General features: G+C 36.0%; 1 protein-coding gene across 4 annotated transcripts in view; it reads right to left on the bottom strand.

Annotated features, from left to right (window-relative positions):
• ATP11C (ATPase phospholipid transporting 11C) overlaps window positions 1–14,689 on the bottom strand; it is a 226,948-nt gene that overhangs the window by 22,423 nt on the left and 189,836 nt on the right. For all 4 annotated transcript variants that reach the window (XM_059679783.1, XM_059679781.1, XM_059679780.1 and 1 more), the window contains exons 23-24: window positions 8,024–8,083; window positions 2,618–2,745 (exon numbers count right to left, since the gene is read on the bottom strand). In XM_059679783.1, the coding sequence (XP_059535766.1) occupies window positions 2,618–2,745; window positions 8,024–8,083 (188 nt within the window). The remainder of the gene's footprint in view (window positions 1–2,617; window positions 2,746–8,023; window positions 8,084–14,689) is intronic.

The raw sequence follows: 14,689 nt of genomic DNA, 5'->3' as shown, positions 1-14,689 counted from the left end.
TCAGAGCACACAAAGAAAACTGAATTTTGGGCTGGTCAACAGGTATGTCATGGTTTTCATTTCTGCATCAGATGTGGCAAGTGTACCCTCTATGCCAGTGTTTCTCAATCTTAGCTGCACATTAGAATCACCTGGGAATCTTTTTAAAATCCTGATTTCTGGGCCTCATCCTCCAGAAATTCTGTTTCTTTGTTATGGGGTGGGGCCACAACATTAGTAACAAAGAAACAGAATTTCCGGAGGATGAGGCCCAGAAATCAGGATTTTAAATAGATTCCCGGGTGATTCTAATGTGCAGCCAAGGTTGAGAACCATGCTCTATGCAAAATGGTTCATTACCTACACCTGCTGTTCAATAAGTAAAACTTCAGAAAACCCTTACAATAATTTGTGCTCAACAGTTTTCTTTTTTTCAACATTCTTAATGTATGAAAGTGCTCAGCACAGTCCAGAAGTCAAGTGGAACAGAGTGTTAGAATAAGATCAATAGCTACAATCTATGAACACTTACTATGTTCCAGGCACTGTTTTAAGTTCTTTTATGTGTTGTCACTCATCTAACCCTCATAAAACCACTGCAGATTAGGTGTTCTTGTTGCCCAGATTTTACTGAAGATGAAATTGAGGCTCATTTCAGTTAAGTAACCTGTGCAGGTCACACAATTAGTGAGTGGCAAAGCCAAAACTGGAACTCAGACAATTAGCTTGAGTACTTGCTGGGGCTGCATGGGAGGGATTCTGCGCACTGCTCCCCAAACTCCACTCCAATCAGAGCAATAGCACTATTGGGCTTCACTTTTGTTGTTGTCATAAGACAGAATACACTGTTGGCTCAGTGTTTGAGAATGATCATCCTGCTGGGAAGAGCACAGGGCTGATTATCAGGAGGACTGAATTCTAATCTTAGTTTGGCTTTTAGTTATACCCTGTGTTCTTAGGCAAGTCATTTCTGGGTCCTGGTTCTTCATTTTTTTTTTTTTAAATGAGAGCATGGGAGATGATACTCTGTAAGATTTCAACCAAGGTTTCTATGATTCCCTCTAGATCTAACTATCCCTTTGTAACAAATACAGGAAAAGAAAAACGTTAAATGATGCCATCAATGCAATCAGCAAACTCTAGATCAGGGGAAATCTATAAGATAAATGATCCCATATCATCAGCAAATATATTGCCAGGTTAACCTACAGATTAAAAGAGACTCAAGAAAAAAAAAAGAAACTCAAGAAGCATATTAACCAACGGCAACATATGGACCTTATATCCTCATTAAAACAAGCCTGCAGCCGAAACCAGTTTGGCTCAGTGGATAGAGCGTTGGCCTGTGGATTGAAAGGTCCCAGGTTCGATTCCGATCAAGGGCATGTACCTGGGTTGGGGGCACACCCACGGTAGGAGATGTGCAGGAGGCGGCTGATCGATGTTTCTCTCTCATCGATGTTTCTAGTTCTCTATCTCTCTCCCTCCCTCTCTGTAAAAAATCAATAAAATATATTTTAAAAAAAACCCAAACAAGCCTGAAATTCAAAAAAATGAGTCAGTTGGAAAATCTGAACATTGGCCGAATATGTGATATGAACTTGTAAAATTTTAAGGTATGATAGGGTACTGTTATTTTTAAGTCCTTATCATTAAGACAAACATACTGAAATAACTATTTTAGACAATGCTTAATATTTGTTCCAAAATAAGTCTCTGGTGGAGCAGAGATGGTTATTAATGAAAGAGAACTGGCTCTGTATTGATAATTGGTGAAGCTGAGTGGTAAGGACAGGGAAGTTCACCATATTAATAGTAATTTTTTTGCTACTTCTGTGCATGTTTGAAAATTCCCATAATAAATACCTTTAAAATGATGATGATATATTTTATAAATCTGGTTAGGTCTAATAATTAAGGTGAGTTTTATGAGTCATACTGGTTAAAGAAATCCCTTAATTTGTACACATTCACTTCATACAAATAAGCCACACAAGTCTATGTACTGCACTTGACATCCACTATTTAGCAATGCTTATAATCTGCTGTAAATTAACATCTTTATCCTTAGCTTTAAGGCTTAACTTATAAAAATCCAATTAAGTCATAGGTTAAGCAACTGGGGCTAGTGCTAAGTCCCCATCCATACAGAAACACATGCATTTCCCACTGACACAAAATGGATATAATGGCTTGATGCATTAATTCCTTCAACAAACAGTTTTCGAATGGGCCTAACAAAGGGAGAGAGAAGCTATGCTTCAGGGGCAGTTTACAAGATAAGTCCTAACAATATCATCAGTTCAATCTATTATAGGTAGAAATCAATGTTCTAAACTAATAAAGATCTTTGTGTGAAGCTTTTTTTTTTCTAGTTAAAATATCGTGTCTTCCTCTAAGACTCCAGAACTCTACGACAATGTAGATGCAAGTTTTAGGAATTAATGATTTTTAACGAAATGGCTCAAACACATTCAAGTACAGTACCTACAACTAGGAAATATACGATTTTCCTGTTGAATGCCAGAGAATCATGTGATCAAACCAGGTGGGCAGTCTGTGTCCTTCCCTTCTCATACAAAGTGAAACCCACAACTTTGTAAGTCTGAGGAAATCTTAACTGTAATGTTTAACTTACATATACAATCGTGGATCTGAAGTCAGAGTGTCAATGTTGACATGCTGTTCCAGTAGACTGTAGGCTAGGATGGGCAAGGATGTGAAGCAGATATTGTACATTGTAAGGTAAGCAGCATCATACAGTGGCTGAAATGACAAACAATGAAAGAAAAAAAAATGTACTGAACAATCATCTTCAAGAGGTTGTGTTGGAAAAAATCACAAGCTAAAACAAGACAGTTTGAAAAAGGAGTTAAAAAATGTTTTAAATATGTTTTTGTTTTTAAATTACAGTTGACAATATTATATTAGTTTCAGGTGTATAATCCTGTGATTAGATATTTATATAACTTACAAGTGATCCCCCCTGATAAATCAAGTACCCACCTGGCACCATGCATAATTCCAATATTATTGACTGTATTCCCTAAACTGTACTTTACCTCCCATGACTATTCTTTAACCACCAATTTGTGCTTCTTAATCCCTTCAGCCATCCTGTCCTAACACCCCCAAAATATGGCAACTGTCATAATGTTCTCTGTATCTATGAATTTGTTTCTATTCTGCTTGTTTATTTTGGTTTTTAGATGCCACATATAGTGATCATCTGGCAGTTGTCTTTCTCTGACTTATTTCACTGAGCATAATACCCTCTAGGTCTACTGATGTTGTTGTAGATGGCAAGACTTCATGCTTTTTTATGGATGAATCATATTCCATTGTGTGTGTGTGTGTGTGTGTGTGTGTTTGTGTGTGTGTGTATTTTTGTTGTTGCTTCTATATCTTGGCTATTGCAAATAATGCTACAATGAACATGTGGATGTATATGTCTTTTTCCTTTTCTTTTTTTATTTATTGTATATATCTTTTTGATTTAGTGTTTTAGGTTTCTTTAGATAAAGAAGTGGAGTTGCTGGGTCCTTCTTTGTTTCTTGTTACAGTCTTTGTTTTAAAGCCTATTTTGACTGGTATACGTTATTGCTATCCCAACTTTTTGTTTGTTTGTTTCAATTCACATTAGATCGCTGTAGCTTGAAAAAGAGTAAAGCGGCCCCTGACATCATAGAGTTGACCTGTCACTTATAGCTAGGCATAGGTGTTCTCCTGCCAAACATGCACAATTTCACAGAAATGCAACATCAAACAAGACCATTCTATGACTATGATGGATCAAAATAAAAACAAGACCACTCCACAATCACATCTGAACACAGACAGAGCATGAATATTTTTCAAATCATAAATAATAACCAACACCCCCATTCTGGCTAATATGAGTAACTGTTGCTTCTTGACCGATAACAGGGTTAGCCTCCTTCTAGTCTTCATTCCTTCTGGGTAAGATTTACTAAAATGCCCAGTCATAAAATTAACAGCACCCAATCTTCTTAAATCCTTCCCAAATTACCTAACTCAATCCAAATCTTATAAGACCTTTCTAATACTCTCTTCCTGAGAGGCCCCACTGTTCTTCATGGTGTATATTCTTTGTCATTGCATCCGGTAATAAACAAAATTTGATCAACTAAAATGTGTTCCTGGTGGTGTTTGGCTAGAGGGCTTTGACAACCTTCAGCTCTTACGACAGCACTTGGCATATAAAAAGCATTCAATAAATACTGGATGAATGATTGAGTAGATAATGGAAGCCACAGCACATTTGGAAAAGACTGACCTGATATTGTAAATTTTCCTTTATGGAAAAAAATTAAGGTATTATCTGATCCTCATTTTAATGAATATACTTATTGAGTTCAGTATTTTTCTACACAGTGCTAGATGTTTTCATACAACCATTACCTGTGGCCTGAATGAATAATATCCCATATTTATCTGTACTTTCACACATATAAAAGTTATTTTAATTAATAGAATGTATTTAAATGTGACATAAATTAATACAATTATGCATTTTCAAACAATAGTTATAAAGATTCATTTACTATCATAATGGGAGTTGCCTCAAAACATAGAGAACTTGAATAGAACACTGGTTCATTCATTAGTTGACTTCAAAAACATTTACTGAGTGCTTACTAAGTGACAAGCACTGGGGACAAAGAAGATTAATACCCTGTCAGCTGAGGCACTCAAATTGCAGAGGGGGAGGCAGGGTGGTGAGAGTACAAAGAGTTGGGGGAGCCTACAGGAAGGGACAACTCTTACCTATTGTAGAACCAAAGCAAGATAATATGCATGCAAAATTCTCAATGAACATGGAGATACTTCTCATATACAAAGATTTAAACTCAGTAAAAATATTTTACTGAATTCTCAAGGGAGAGTACTAGTCTGTTGATATACAATTACCCATTTTTGCTAATGAGAAAATTGAAAAAAAAATCTTCCGATTGATTGGTGTATAATTTAGTCTTGAATTTCATTCAAACAAAAGAAGCATCAGGGGAGAGGGTGAGGTGGAAAGAGATTAACCAAAGAATTTATATGCATATGCATAACCCAAGGACACAGACAATGGTGCGGTAGGCCTGGCGTTAAGGGGGTGGGGGTGGGGGAATGGAACATCTGTAATACTTTCAACAATAGAGATAAATGAAAATAAAATCTACTTTTGAGCCCTGGATGGTGTGGCTCCTTGGTTGAGCCTCGACCTAAGAACCAGGAGGTCATTGTTCAATTCCCGGTCAGGGCACATGCCCGGGTTGCGGGCTGGATCCCCAGTGTGGGGCATGCAAGAGGCAGCCAATCCATGATTCTCTCTCATCATGGATGTTTCTCTTTCTCTCTCCCTCTTCCTTCCTCTCTGAAATCAATAAAAATATATATTTAAAAAAAATCTGCTTTTGTTCCATTATGGTAGTTTGAGGTTACATGAAAGAGAATTGTAATTCTTAGATGCATAATTAGAGAAGATAGAATGTCCTCAAAACAACTTTACTTGATAATATTATTTGTTAAACCTGTTGTAAATGTTTTATTTATTTATTCATTCATTCATTCATTCATTTATAAGAAAAGTAGTACATACATCTAATAACACTTTTCTGCTTTACTCTCATGTTTGATGTATTTTGCAGAAAAAGTCTTATCCCCTTTAATATATAAATCTCTAGTGAGAACCAGGTTTCAGAAATAAGACAAAAAACATTATCTTAGGAAGGGACTTGAGCTTTGAAAATTTTCTTCAGTGTAAACCTTGAATCTTGGAATTGGATTTAGAAGTTCTGGGTTTCCTCTTGTCCCCTAGTTACTTACTGTTAAATGTTTTATTTTCATGACCAGTACTACTCTAGCTTTGCTAAAGAAAGACCTGCTTTTTGCTAAAGAATCAGAATCCTGGTCCCACTTCTACTTCTCCATAGCACAACCCTCCAAATTTCAGGCTTGCAGAGAACACCTGATGTGGACCTAAATTGAAAAAGGTTCCAAGAATATTTGCAACAAAGGTTGCTACATTCAGCGCAGAGCACTAGGCCAAATTCAAAACTAAAGATATTATACCCCAGGTCACCACCTCAGAAACCTTCTGTTTACTTTAAGACATCCATATAGCTCCTTCCCTTATATCCTTCACATTTCCACCTAAAGGTCACATCATCAGAGAGAACTTTCAAAATCATCTTCTCTAAAATAGTGGCCCTCTTCCCCAGTCACTCTATCCATTTGTTATCCCTTTTCACCCCCTTCAGAGCATTTATCAGCAACTGACAATATGTTTATCTGAATGTAGTCTGTTTTTCCCCCAGCATTACGGGGGTAAGATTTTTGATCATTGTTGTATCCCCAGCACTTAGCCAGGCACATACTAGACACTCAAGGTATAATTTTTAAGTGAATGAGCATACTAGTTGAGCAATTAACGAAGCCAAACATCAACTCCTATGAAAATCTAAGCAGTTAAGGTAACCTAAACAGACCCCAGACAGCCCAGAGTCTGAATCTCAGCTGACCTTATTAGGAGTAAGTCCTTCCTTTCTTCATAAAATTTGTGCTTCGTAAACATGTTTTAAAAAGATAACAAAGCATGCCGAAACCGGTTTGGCTCAGTGGATAGAGCATCGGCCTGCGGACTGAAAGGTCCCGGGTTCGATTCCGGTCAAGGGCATGTACCTGGGTTGCGGGCACTTCCCCAGTGGGGGATGTGCAGGAGGCAGCTGGTCGATGTTTCTCTCTCATCGATGTTTCTGACTCTCTCTCTCCCTTCCTCTCTGTAAAAAATCAATAAAATATATTAAAAAAAAAAAGATAACAAAGCAACAGGCTCCTTCCAGAATAAAAAACAATGTTTTAACCAGATTAAGCCAATTTCCCTTTAGTATTTTGCAACAAAATTTGAAATGTTTTTTAATACTTGCATTCATCTAAGTGAGGAATTAGAAACATTTGGATCAATAGTAATTTCAATGTTCAAGAAAAGCAGACTCATCAGAATCAATAAAACTCTCTGTAGCTAAAACTATAAGTTTTGAATACAAGAAAGTTGATAGCACTTCCTACAGCTAGATGATTAATTCATAAAGCAATCTGCTTAACTGGCCCTATGTGGCTGATGACATGGCAGTACCCATGTAAGTAAGAGACAGCATACCAAATGGTAAAGAGGTAAGTTCAAGACAAAGAGATCAGTCATTTCCCTTTGGCAGAATACATTCGCTTAAAAATTCTGCCAAGAAATTAGAAAAAAAAAATCACTTCTTACCATGAGGAATTAAACATACCTTGAAATTTAGAAACTCAATCTGTAATACTTGTGGTGACGTTACCAGTAGTTCAGCTTGGCAAAATCACTGAACTGCTCACAAATTACCTATGAAAATTTCTGAGTCACTGAGCATTATAGTTCCTATATTTAGCTGTACTTCCACTAGAAACAATGCAAAATCCATTTCAGTTGTTAAAACTGACAAATGTGTCTGCTTATCCTGCTACTTAAATATCAAGTTAACATATATCATATTCTTTATGCAATAAATGTTCAGAAGACAATAGAGGGTAAAAAATGTAGAGTTACTCAAGTAATCCAAGGTTTTATCCAGGAATCACAGCTTTGTGGCCAGCTTACTAGTAAAGGTCAACGTTTCTCTAGAAAACCAATCTGAGAAACTGCAAAGGTGTGAGATATTATTTGATGAAATATTAAACTATAACATTTTAGGATTATTGGAAAACATTGTATACACTGATACAAAGAAAAAAACCCAGAATATTCTTTTAAAGGTTATCTCAATTCTAATCAGATATATTAAAGAATTTTCAAAACAAAGTAATAAGAACACTGTTAAAGCAAAAACGCAAACATTTGCTATTGTCAAAATGCAAGCCAAGATTAACAGTTGAGTAAAAAACAACCCTCCTTTTACTTCAGACATACCTCTCCAATACCTATAATCCAATACATAAAAAGGCAAATTATTAATAGCAAATGTAAAGTAGATGACAACAAATAACTAGGGAAACAAACCTGTTGTGAGAATCCGCAGAAGAACTGGTACAAAAATTGTGGCAAAATGAAACAAAGGTTCTGGGGGGAAAATGGAGAAAAGCGTTAGTTTTCAATTAATCAAATTTTTAAACTAAAACAGGAAACTATTACATACAGTCAGTCCTAAGCCCTTCTAACATCAGAAGGCAATAAGTCTGTATTCTAGAGTTGTAAGTGAATTACCCCAAAATAAATGACTAATTCATATTAATAAGAGCTTTTGCCCTACCAAGGCAGAAGAGAGATCTCACTTTATAAAAACCTGTTGCTAGTCTTCTGTGTGAAGAAATTAAATCACACAATACAAGTACCTAATAGTACTGCATCTTAAATGCCAATTAGATTTGCAAAATCATAAAGTAGAATGACATAAAGCTGTAAGTGTATGAAGGGCAGGACAAAAGGTTTACAGTTGTTCATATGGGAAAAGACATGAAGGTTATGATTATTACAATAGCTTTATTAACTGTTTCATGTACTCACAACTATAAACCTACTTTTGCCCACCCTGTATTTTAAATCAATTAATGCCAATAATAGTCAGGAAATTATTACAGTGTATGTTGACACTAACAGTATCAGCTAATGTTTTACTGCCTTTACCACTGCCTCATCAAACAATCGACATATTAATATTGATCACTTACTATATGCAAAGATGGCACTGTGGGTGACATACATAAAAAAACCCAAACGAAACTTCTTATTCCTAAGGGACTTACAATTTAATTGGGAGAATATGAAACACAGGTTTAAAAAATTCAAGCAGAGAATTTAAATAAGGCAGGCTGTGACATTATCTGAGTGCTGCTTGTCATCTTCTTGTGTTTTCTCTGGATTTCCCTTTGGGAAGCACCTTCAAGAGCCCATTTTTGAGACATGTCAAAAAACCAGTCTACTTACTTCTGTCACACATTCTCACTTAGGTAATTTTCTATACTGGGAGACCTGAGGCTGTTTTTAAAAATCCAATGCATCCTCAAAGGATGAGCATCTGCCACAGCTGAGGATATTCAGGTGAGTATACTACAGGCTCTGGAGGATGTTCCTAAAGAAAAGTGCTATACATGTTTTAAATAACTCATACAGCATCAGAGTACATGCCATAGCTCCAAAGGGCTCATCACCTGAAAGGGCAACACTCAATTGTATGTATCAATTCTAGTAGAATGCAAAATGTACGTAGCATTTCTAGAGTCATACTTTTTCTTTTTTATTGAAATAAATGTTGTGCTATTGGTTAATACAATTATATAGGTTTTAGGTGCACAATTCTATAATACATCAAATGTACTCTGTATTGTGTGGTCACCACTCCAAGTCAAGTCTCCTTTCCTCACCATTTATCCCCTCTATACCCTTTAAATTGTGAGGTAGTGATTGATGGGATTGATGGGATAGTTTGTGGGAAGAGGAGGTGTGACTTTCCTACTAGGATGTGATTTCCATGAGAACAGGGTCTTAGTTTGTTTTATTCCATTATGAATTCTCAGGGCCTGAAACAGTGCTTGGCATAGGGTAACACATTCAATCATTTGTTGATTGAATAAATAAAGAATCAGCATCTGAACTAGGTGCTAAACATGAATAGGATATGTTAATAGCAGGAACCAAGTTAAGGCCTTCTGTATTTTAAACAGATAACAAGACAGGGTGAGGCTGTGGGGTGCCTTAAAAGCCAGACTAATCCTTAGACAATGGAGAGTAAAGTTTCTGGAGTACAGTTGAAAAGTGGCATTTTCCAAACATTAATCTGGCTGAATTATGCAAGGTAGGCTGCATGGAGAAACATAAATAAGATCTGTCACTGAAGTACTCCAGGGGTGAGGCAATAGCAAATTGAAGATGCAGGAGAAGGGCTTCTTATCTCAGCCAAAGAGGGCCAGAAGTATTAGAAATCATTTTGGGATGAACAAAATAAAGTGACAAATAAAATAGATTGGGAGACATGGAAGCATGGAATAGACTGATGAATCTCAGAAGGAAGGGGAGAGGGGGGACTGGAAAAGATTAACCAAAAACTTATATGCATATATGCTAACCCATAGACACAGACAATAGTGTGGTAGGCCGGGGGTGGGGGGTGGGGGGGGTGGGCGGGTGCAGGGTGGAGGAGGTCAATGGGAGGTAAAATGGGATATCTATAATACTTTTAACAATAAAGATAAATTTAAATTTTTAGAAAAAGGAATACTGCTAAGTAACTAAGAGATAATGGACATAGAGATCCTATGAACACAGAGGGTACCACCTACATAAATTATTCCCTCAATTTAGGAACCATTAATTACAGATCACTGGTAACCATTAGCCATTCTAATGCTTGTTTTGTTTTCCTTAACAGAGTATTCCTTCCATCTGGTGGCAGTTGAATGCATTGCAGGCCACAATGGTAGGCACACCAAGCCTCTGGAATTAGGGATTAGACTGGTAGGTAGAGCTCTATGGCAAATCTTCATGAGCTCTCCTTCTAGGGAGAGGTAAGAGAGAATAACAACCCATCTCCATGTGGGGCTGTTAAGTTACTGAGTCCAAGGCTTGGTAAACCCAAACTATGATGTACAAGAGTCCTGGAATTAGAGTCAGTAAAGCTATTGTGGAAATCTTGTTCTGTCACCTCCTAGATGGCTCCAAAAGCAAGTTATGTAAATTCTATGAGCCCTACTTTTCAAATATTTTAAATGGAAATAATACTAATTGCCTCATAGGAGATTTGTGAGGATTAAATAAGAAAATGAAGTGTGTTTTTCTTTTTGTCAAACTGCAAAGTACTAGTACATTACACATACTGGGTTAATTATCATTATTAATCACCATCAATATTTGGCCTGGATACCAGGTGATACTGGTTAACAGGGTCTTGGAAAATCTGTAAACCTGATGTGACGGTTATATTATTTTTGAAAATACAAAGCTAATAGGACCTGGGCTTGATTACAAGAAAACTGACACACAAAAGCAGTTTCTAAGCTTTCCCTCCTGTGAAATATAGGGTATCAAACACTCTAGCTGCTTGAATCATTTAGAACTGGTACATTAACTTGATAATATACCTATAAACTAGAATCTAATTCAGATCTTTAGTAAATTTCTATTATAGAAATAAAAAATGAGTATGCAGGATCAGTTTAAAATGTATGCTGATTGGTGCTAAAAGAAAATCAAGATGTTGGGGAAACTACTTCAGTGTCCATGGGGGGGTATTTTGCACAATTATTGTGTTCTAGGTGAATATTTAACTGGGTGAAAAAATGCTCACAATAAATTAAATAAAAAAGGGCAAATTGCAAATAGTATGTTTTGGGGCTGACTGCTAATAGGTTTGGGGTTTCTTACTGGGGTGATGGAACTGTTCTGGAATTAGATAGTGGTGATGGTTGCACTTTATAGTGAATATATTAAAAGCCACTGTATTATGCACTACAGTGAATTTTGTTATTTGAATTGTAACTCAATAAAATGGGGAAAACGGTATATATAGTGTATGAAAACGATGTATACACATATGAATTTGTATAGACAAAAGTACAGGTCACATAACAATGTTACCACTGGTTCTGTCTATTGGTATGCATTTACAGATGACTTCAAATATCTTATATTAGAAAAGAAGCCATGTGTAAGTAAAAGAGGTATTTGAGAAAAGTCACTTGTATAATCTTCCTTTCATTTAGAGCATTAACTCACTATACAACATCATCAGAGAATCTCAACTTGAGGAGAGCCATGTCAGTTTCACATAACCAAAAATTAATCAAAATCAGTCAAGATTAGAGAGGAAGGACCCAATTGGAATGAAAACAAAAATTTAACCAAAATATATTACAAATAAATAACATAACCACACTGAAATGATTGAAAAGGGGGGAAAAACAAAAACGAACTTTGGAAACAGTATTTTGACTATACTGGTACACTCCAAGGCCAAAGACAAAAAGAAATGCACACAAATATATTGCTCAAGTTAGTTTGTTTTTCCTAGGAGTATAAGTTAACAGTTCTGAAACTATTGTAAGTGTATTCTAGGATTGAGCAAATAAGTGAACATATTGAGAATGAGAACTAGGTTTCTCATCACTGGAAAAAGGAGTTATATGTAAGGAAAAGAGATAGGTTAAACTAAACTTTGTGGTGTTGGCTGGTATGAAAATTATCCATATAAACAGTTCACATACTGAGTTCAACTAGCACCCAGATCTTGATTTCTAAATACCATTTGCAAATAAAAGAAACCAGTATTTCTTGAAGAAATGTCCGACTCTATTACTGGAGCACTAAAAATACAAGAAGAGCTTAGAAAATCATATGGTACTAAAAAATAAAGAAGTCTTCAAAAAGGTTGGGGATGGGGATAGGGAGGAATGAGGAATTGCTACTCAATGGGTATAAAGTTTTAATTATGCAAGACGAGTAAGTTATAGAGATCTGCTGTACAATGTTGTGCCTATAGTTTAACAATACTGTATTGTACAGTTCTAAAGCTATTATGTGGGTACAGCTCAGGTTAACTGTTCTTATCACAAAATAAAAACTTAAAAATGATAGGGATATGTTGAAAGAATAGAGGAGCCAAATCTATGACAATCTGAGTAGTAGAATAAATAAATAATAGGAATGGATTTTATTTTATTTTTATTTTTTTAAAAATATATTTTTATTGATTTTTAACAGAGAGGAAGGGAGAGAGACAGAGAGCTAGAAACATCGATGAGAGAGACATCGATCAGCTGCCTCCTGCACATCTCCTACCGGGGATGTGCCCGCAACCCAGGTACATGCCCTTAACCGGAATCGAACCTGGGACCTTTCAGTCCGCAAGCCGACGCTCTATCCACTGAGCCAAACCGGTTTCGGCTAGGAATGGATTTTAACTCAAAACAAAACACCTATTTTAGTAGCAAATGCTTTTTTCCCCCTTTTTTATGGCAGGGGATCACAGGGTTTATGGTCCAGTAGAAGGAACACACTTTTCTTTGTAGATATACAAAGAAAGATGTCACATATGTCTCAACAATGGTTTCTATGGGGTATAATGGAAACACATGATGGGAGTGGTCAAATGTACACAAGACAGGGAGGGCTTCATAGAGGGTACTGAAGCCACTAACTAGTGTGTGTGTGTGTGTGTGTGTGTGTGTGTGTGTGTGTGTGTGTTTTATGGAAACCACTTCTAAGGCTACAGCAAGTTAAGTCTCCTTCTGTCACTAACAGCCTGTTTTCAAGACTTGGTGATCATAGGTGACTTTGGCTTTTCTTTTTTGTGTATGTTTAAGGTGTATGTGCTGATTTGATACATTTATATATTACAACTGATTACTAAAATAATGTTAGTTAACACCCCTATCATATCACACAATTATTTCTTTTTTTGTGGTGAGAACATTTGTGATCTTGAGTTTTAGCAACTTTGAAGTATATAGAATATGATTAACTATAATTACCATACTGTACATTAGCTCTCCAGAACTTATTTATCTGTAGTTGCAAATTTTCACCCTTTAATAACATCTACCTATCCCTCCCCTCTTTCCCCAGTCTCTGGCAACCACCAGAATGTACTTTTCAAATAAAATTACACAGAGCAAAGTTGAAGGGTCTTGAGACCCCCAAACATTAATTTGATCAAGTTATCAAAGTTAACATTATCAAGAATGAGACACATTGACAACCTACTGACACAATGCACTGAGCAAGTTACAACATCGCTTTTGTGGTATTTGTGCCAAAAATGTATAATCTGAATCCAATAATAAGCAAACGTTAGGCAAACTCAGATTCAGAGACATTGTACAAACTAACTGGCCAGTATTATTAAAAAATGTTGACAAAAGACAGGAACTATCCCTAGTTAAAGATAACTAAGGAGAAATGACAGCTAAGTGCAAGTGTGAGCCTGAAACCAACCAAAAACAGTATCAGTGAGACCACTGGCAAAATTCCAATTTCACATGGAGACTAGTTAATAATTTGTCAGCTAATATCAATTTACTAATCTTGATAACTATGTTATGGATTATCTAAGGTGTTAACAGTTGGCAAAGCTGGACAAAGAGTATATGAGGATTATTTCAATAATTTTTCAACTTCTTTAAAGTAAGGAATTATTTTAAAATGAAAAGTGAAAAAAATTTTAAAAAACTGTACTGAATAGTATATAGGACAGAAGATCAACTTCTGGGCTATGTTGGCTAAAAATGATTTGCATACTTTAGACCAGTTACTTCACCTTCTTGTATGATAGGTTTATTATGCATAAAATGAGTGGTTTAATTTATATTCATAGATTCAAAATTGTGCTTTGAGGAACCTCTGGGCAGGACAGAGAGGTTGAGCAAGTACACAGCCCTGGCCCCATCACTCTTTAGTCAGTGCAATCCTGCTTCTATCTGCTTTTATCTGTATAACTTCATTGGAAGAGAGAATTCTACTAAAAAGAGTAGTTTAGCATACTGTTCAGGATAAAAAGGGAACCAACTATTGATAGATGATACAAAAGGATGAATCTCAAAAACATGCTAAGTGAATTAGGCCATACACAAGAGTACCTATGATTCTATTTAGTTCTAAAACAGTTATATCTAATTTGTATATTACATATTATATCTAAATTTATATATTACTAGAGGCCTGGTGCACGAAATTCGT

Source organism: Myotis daubentonii, chromosome X (genome assembly GCF_963259705.1).
Source record: "Myotis daubentonii chromosome X, mMyoDau2.1, whole genome shotgun sequence".
Classification (NCBI taxonomy): Eukaryota; Metazoa; Chordata; class Mammalia; order Chiroptera; family Vespertilionidae; genus Myotis; species Myotis daubentonii.
This window is presented reverse-complemented; position numbering and strand designations above follow the sequence as displayed.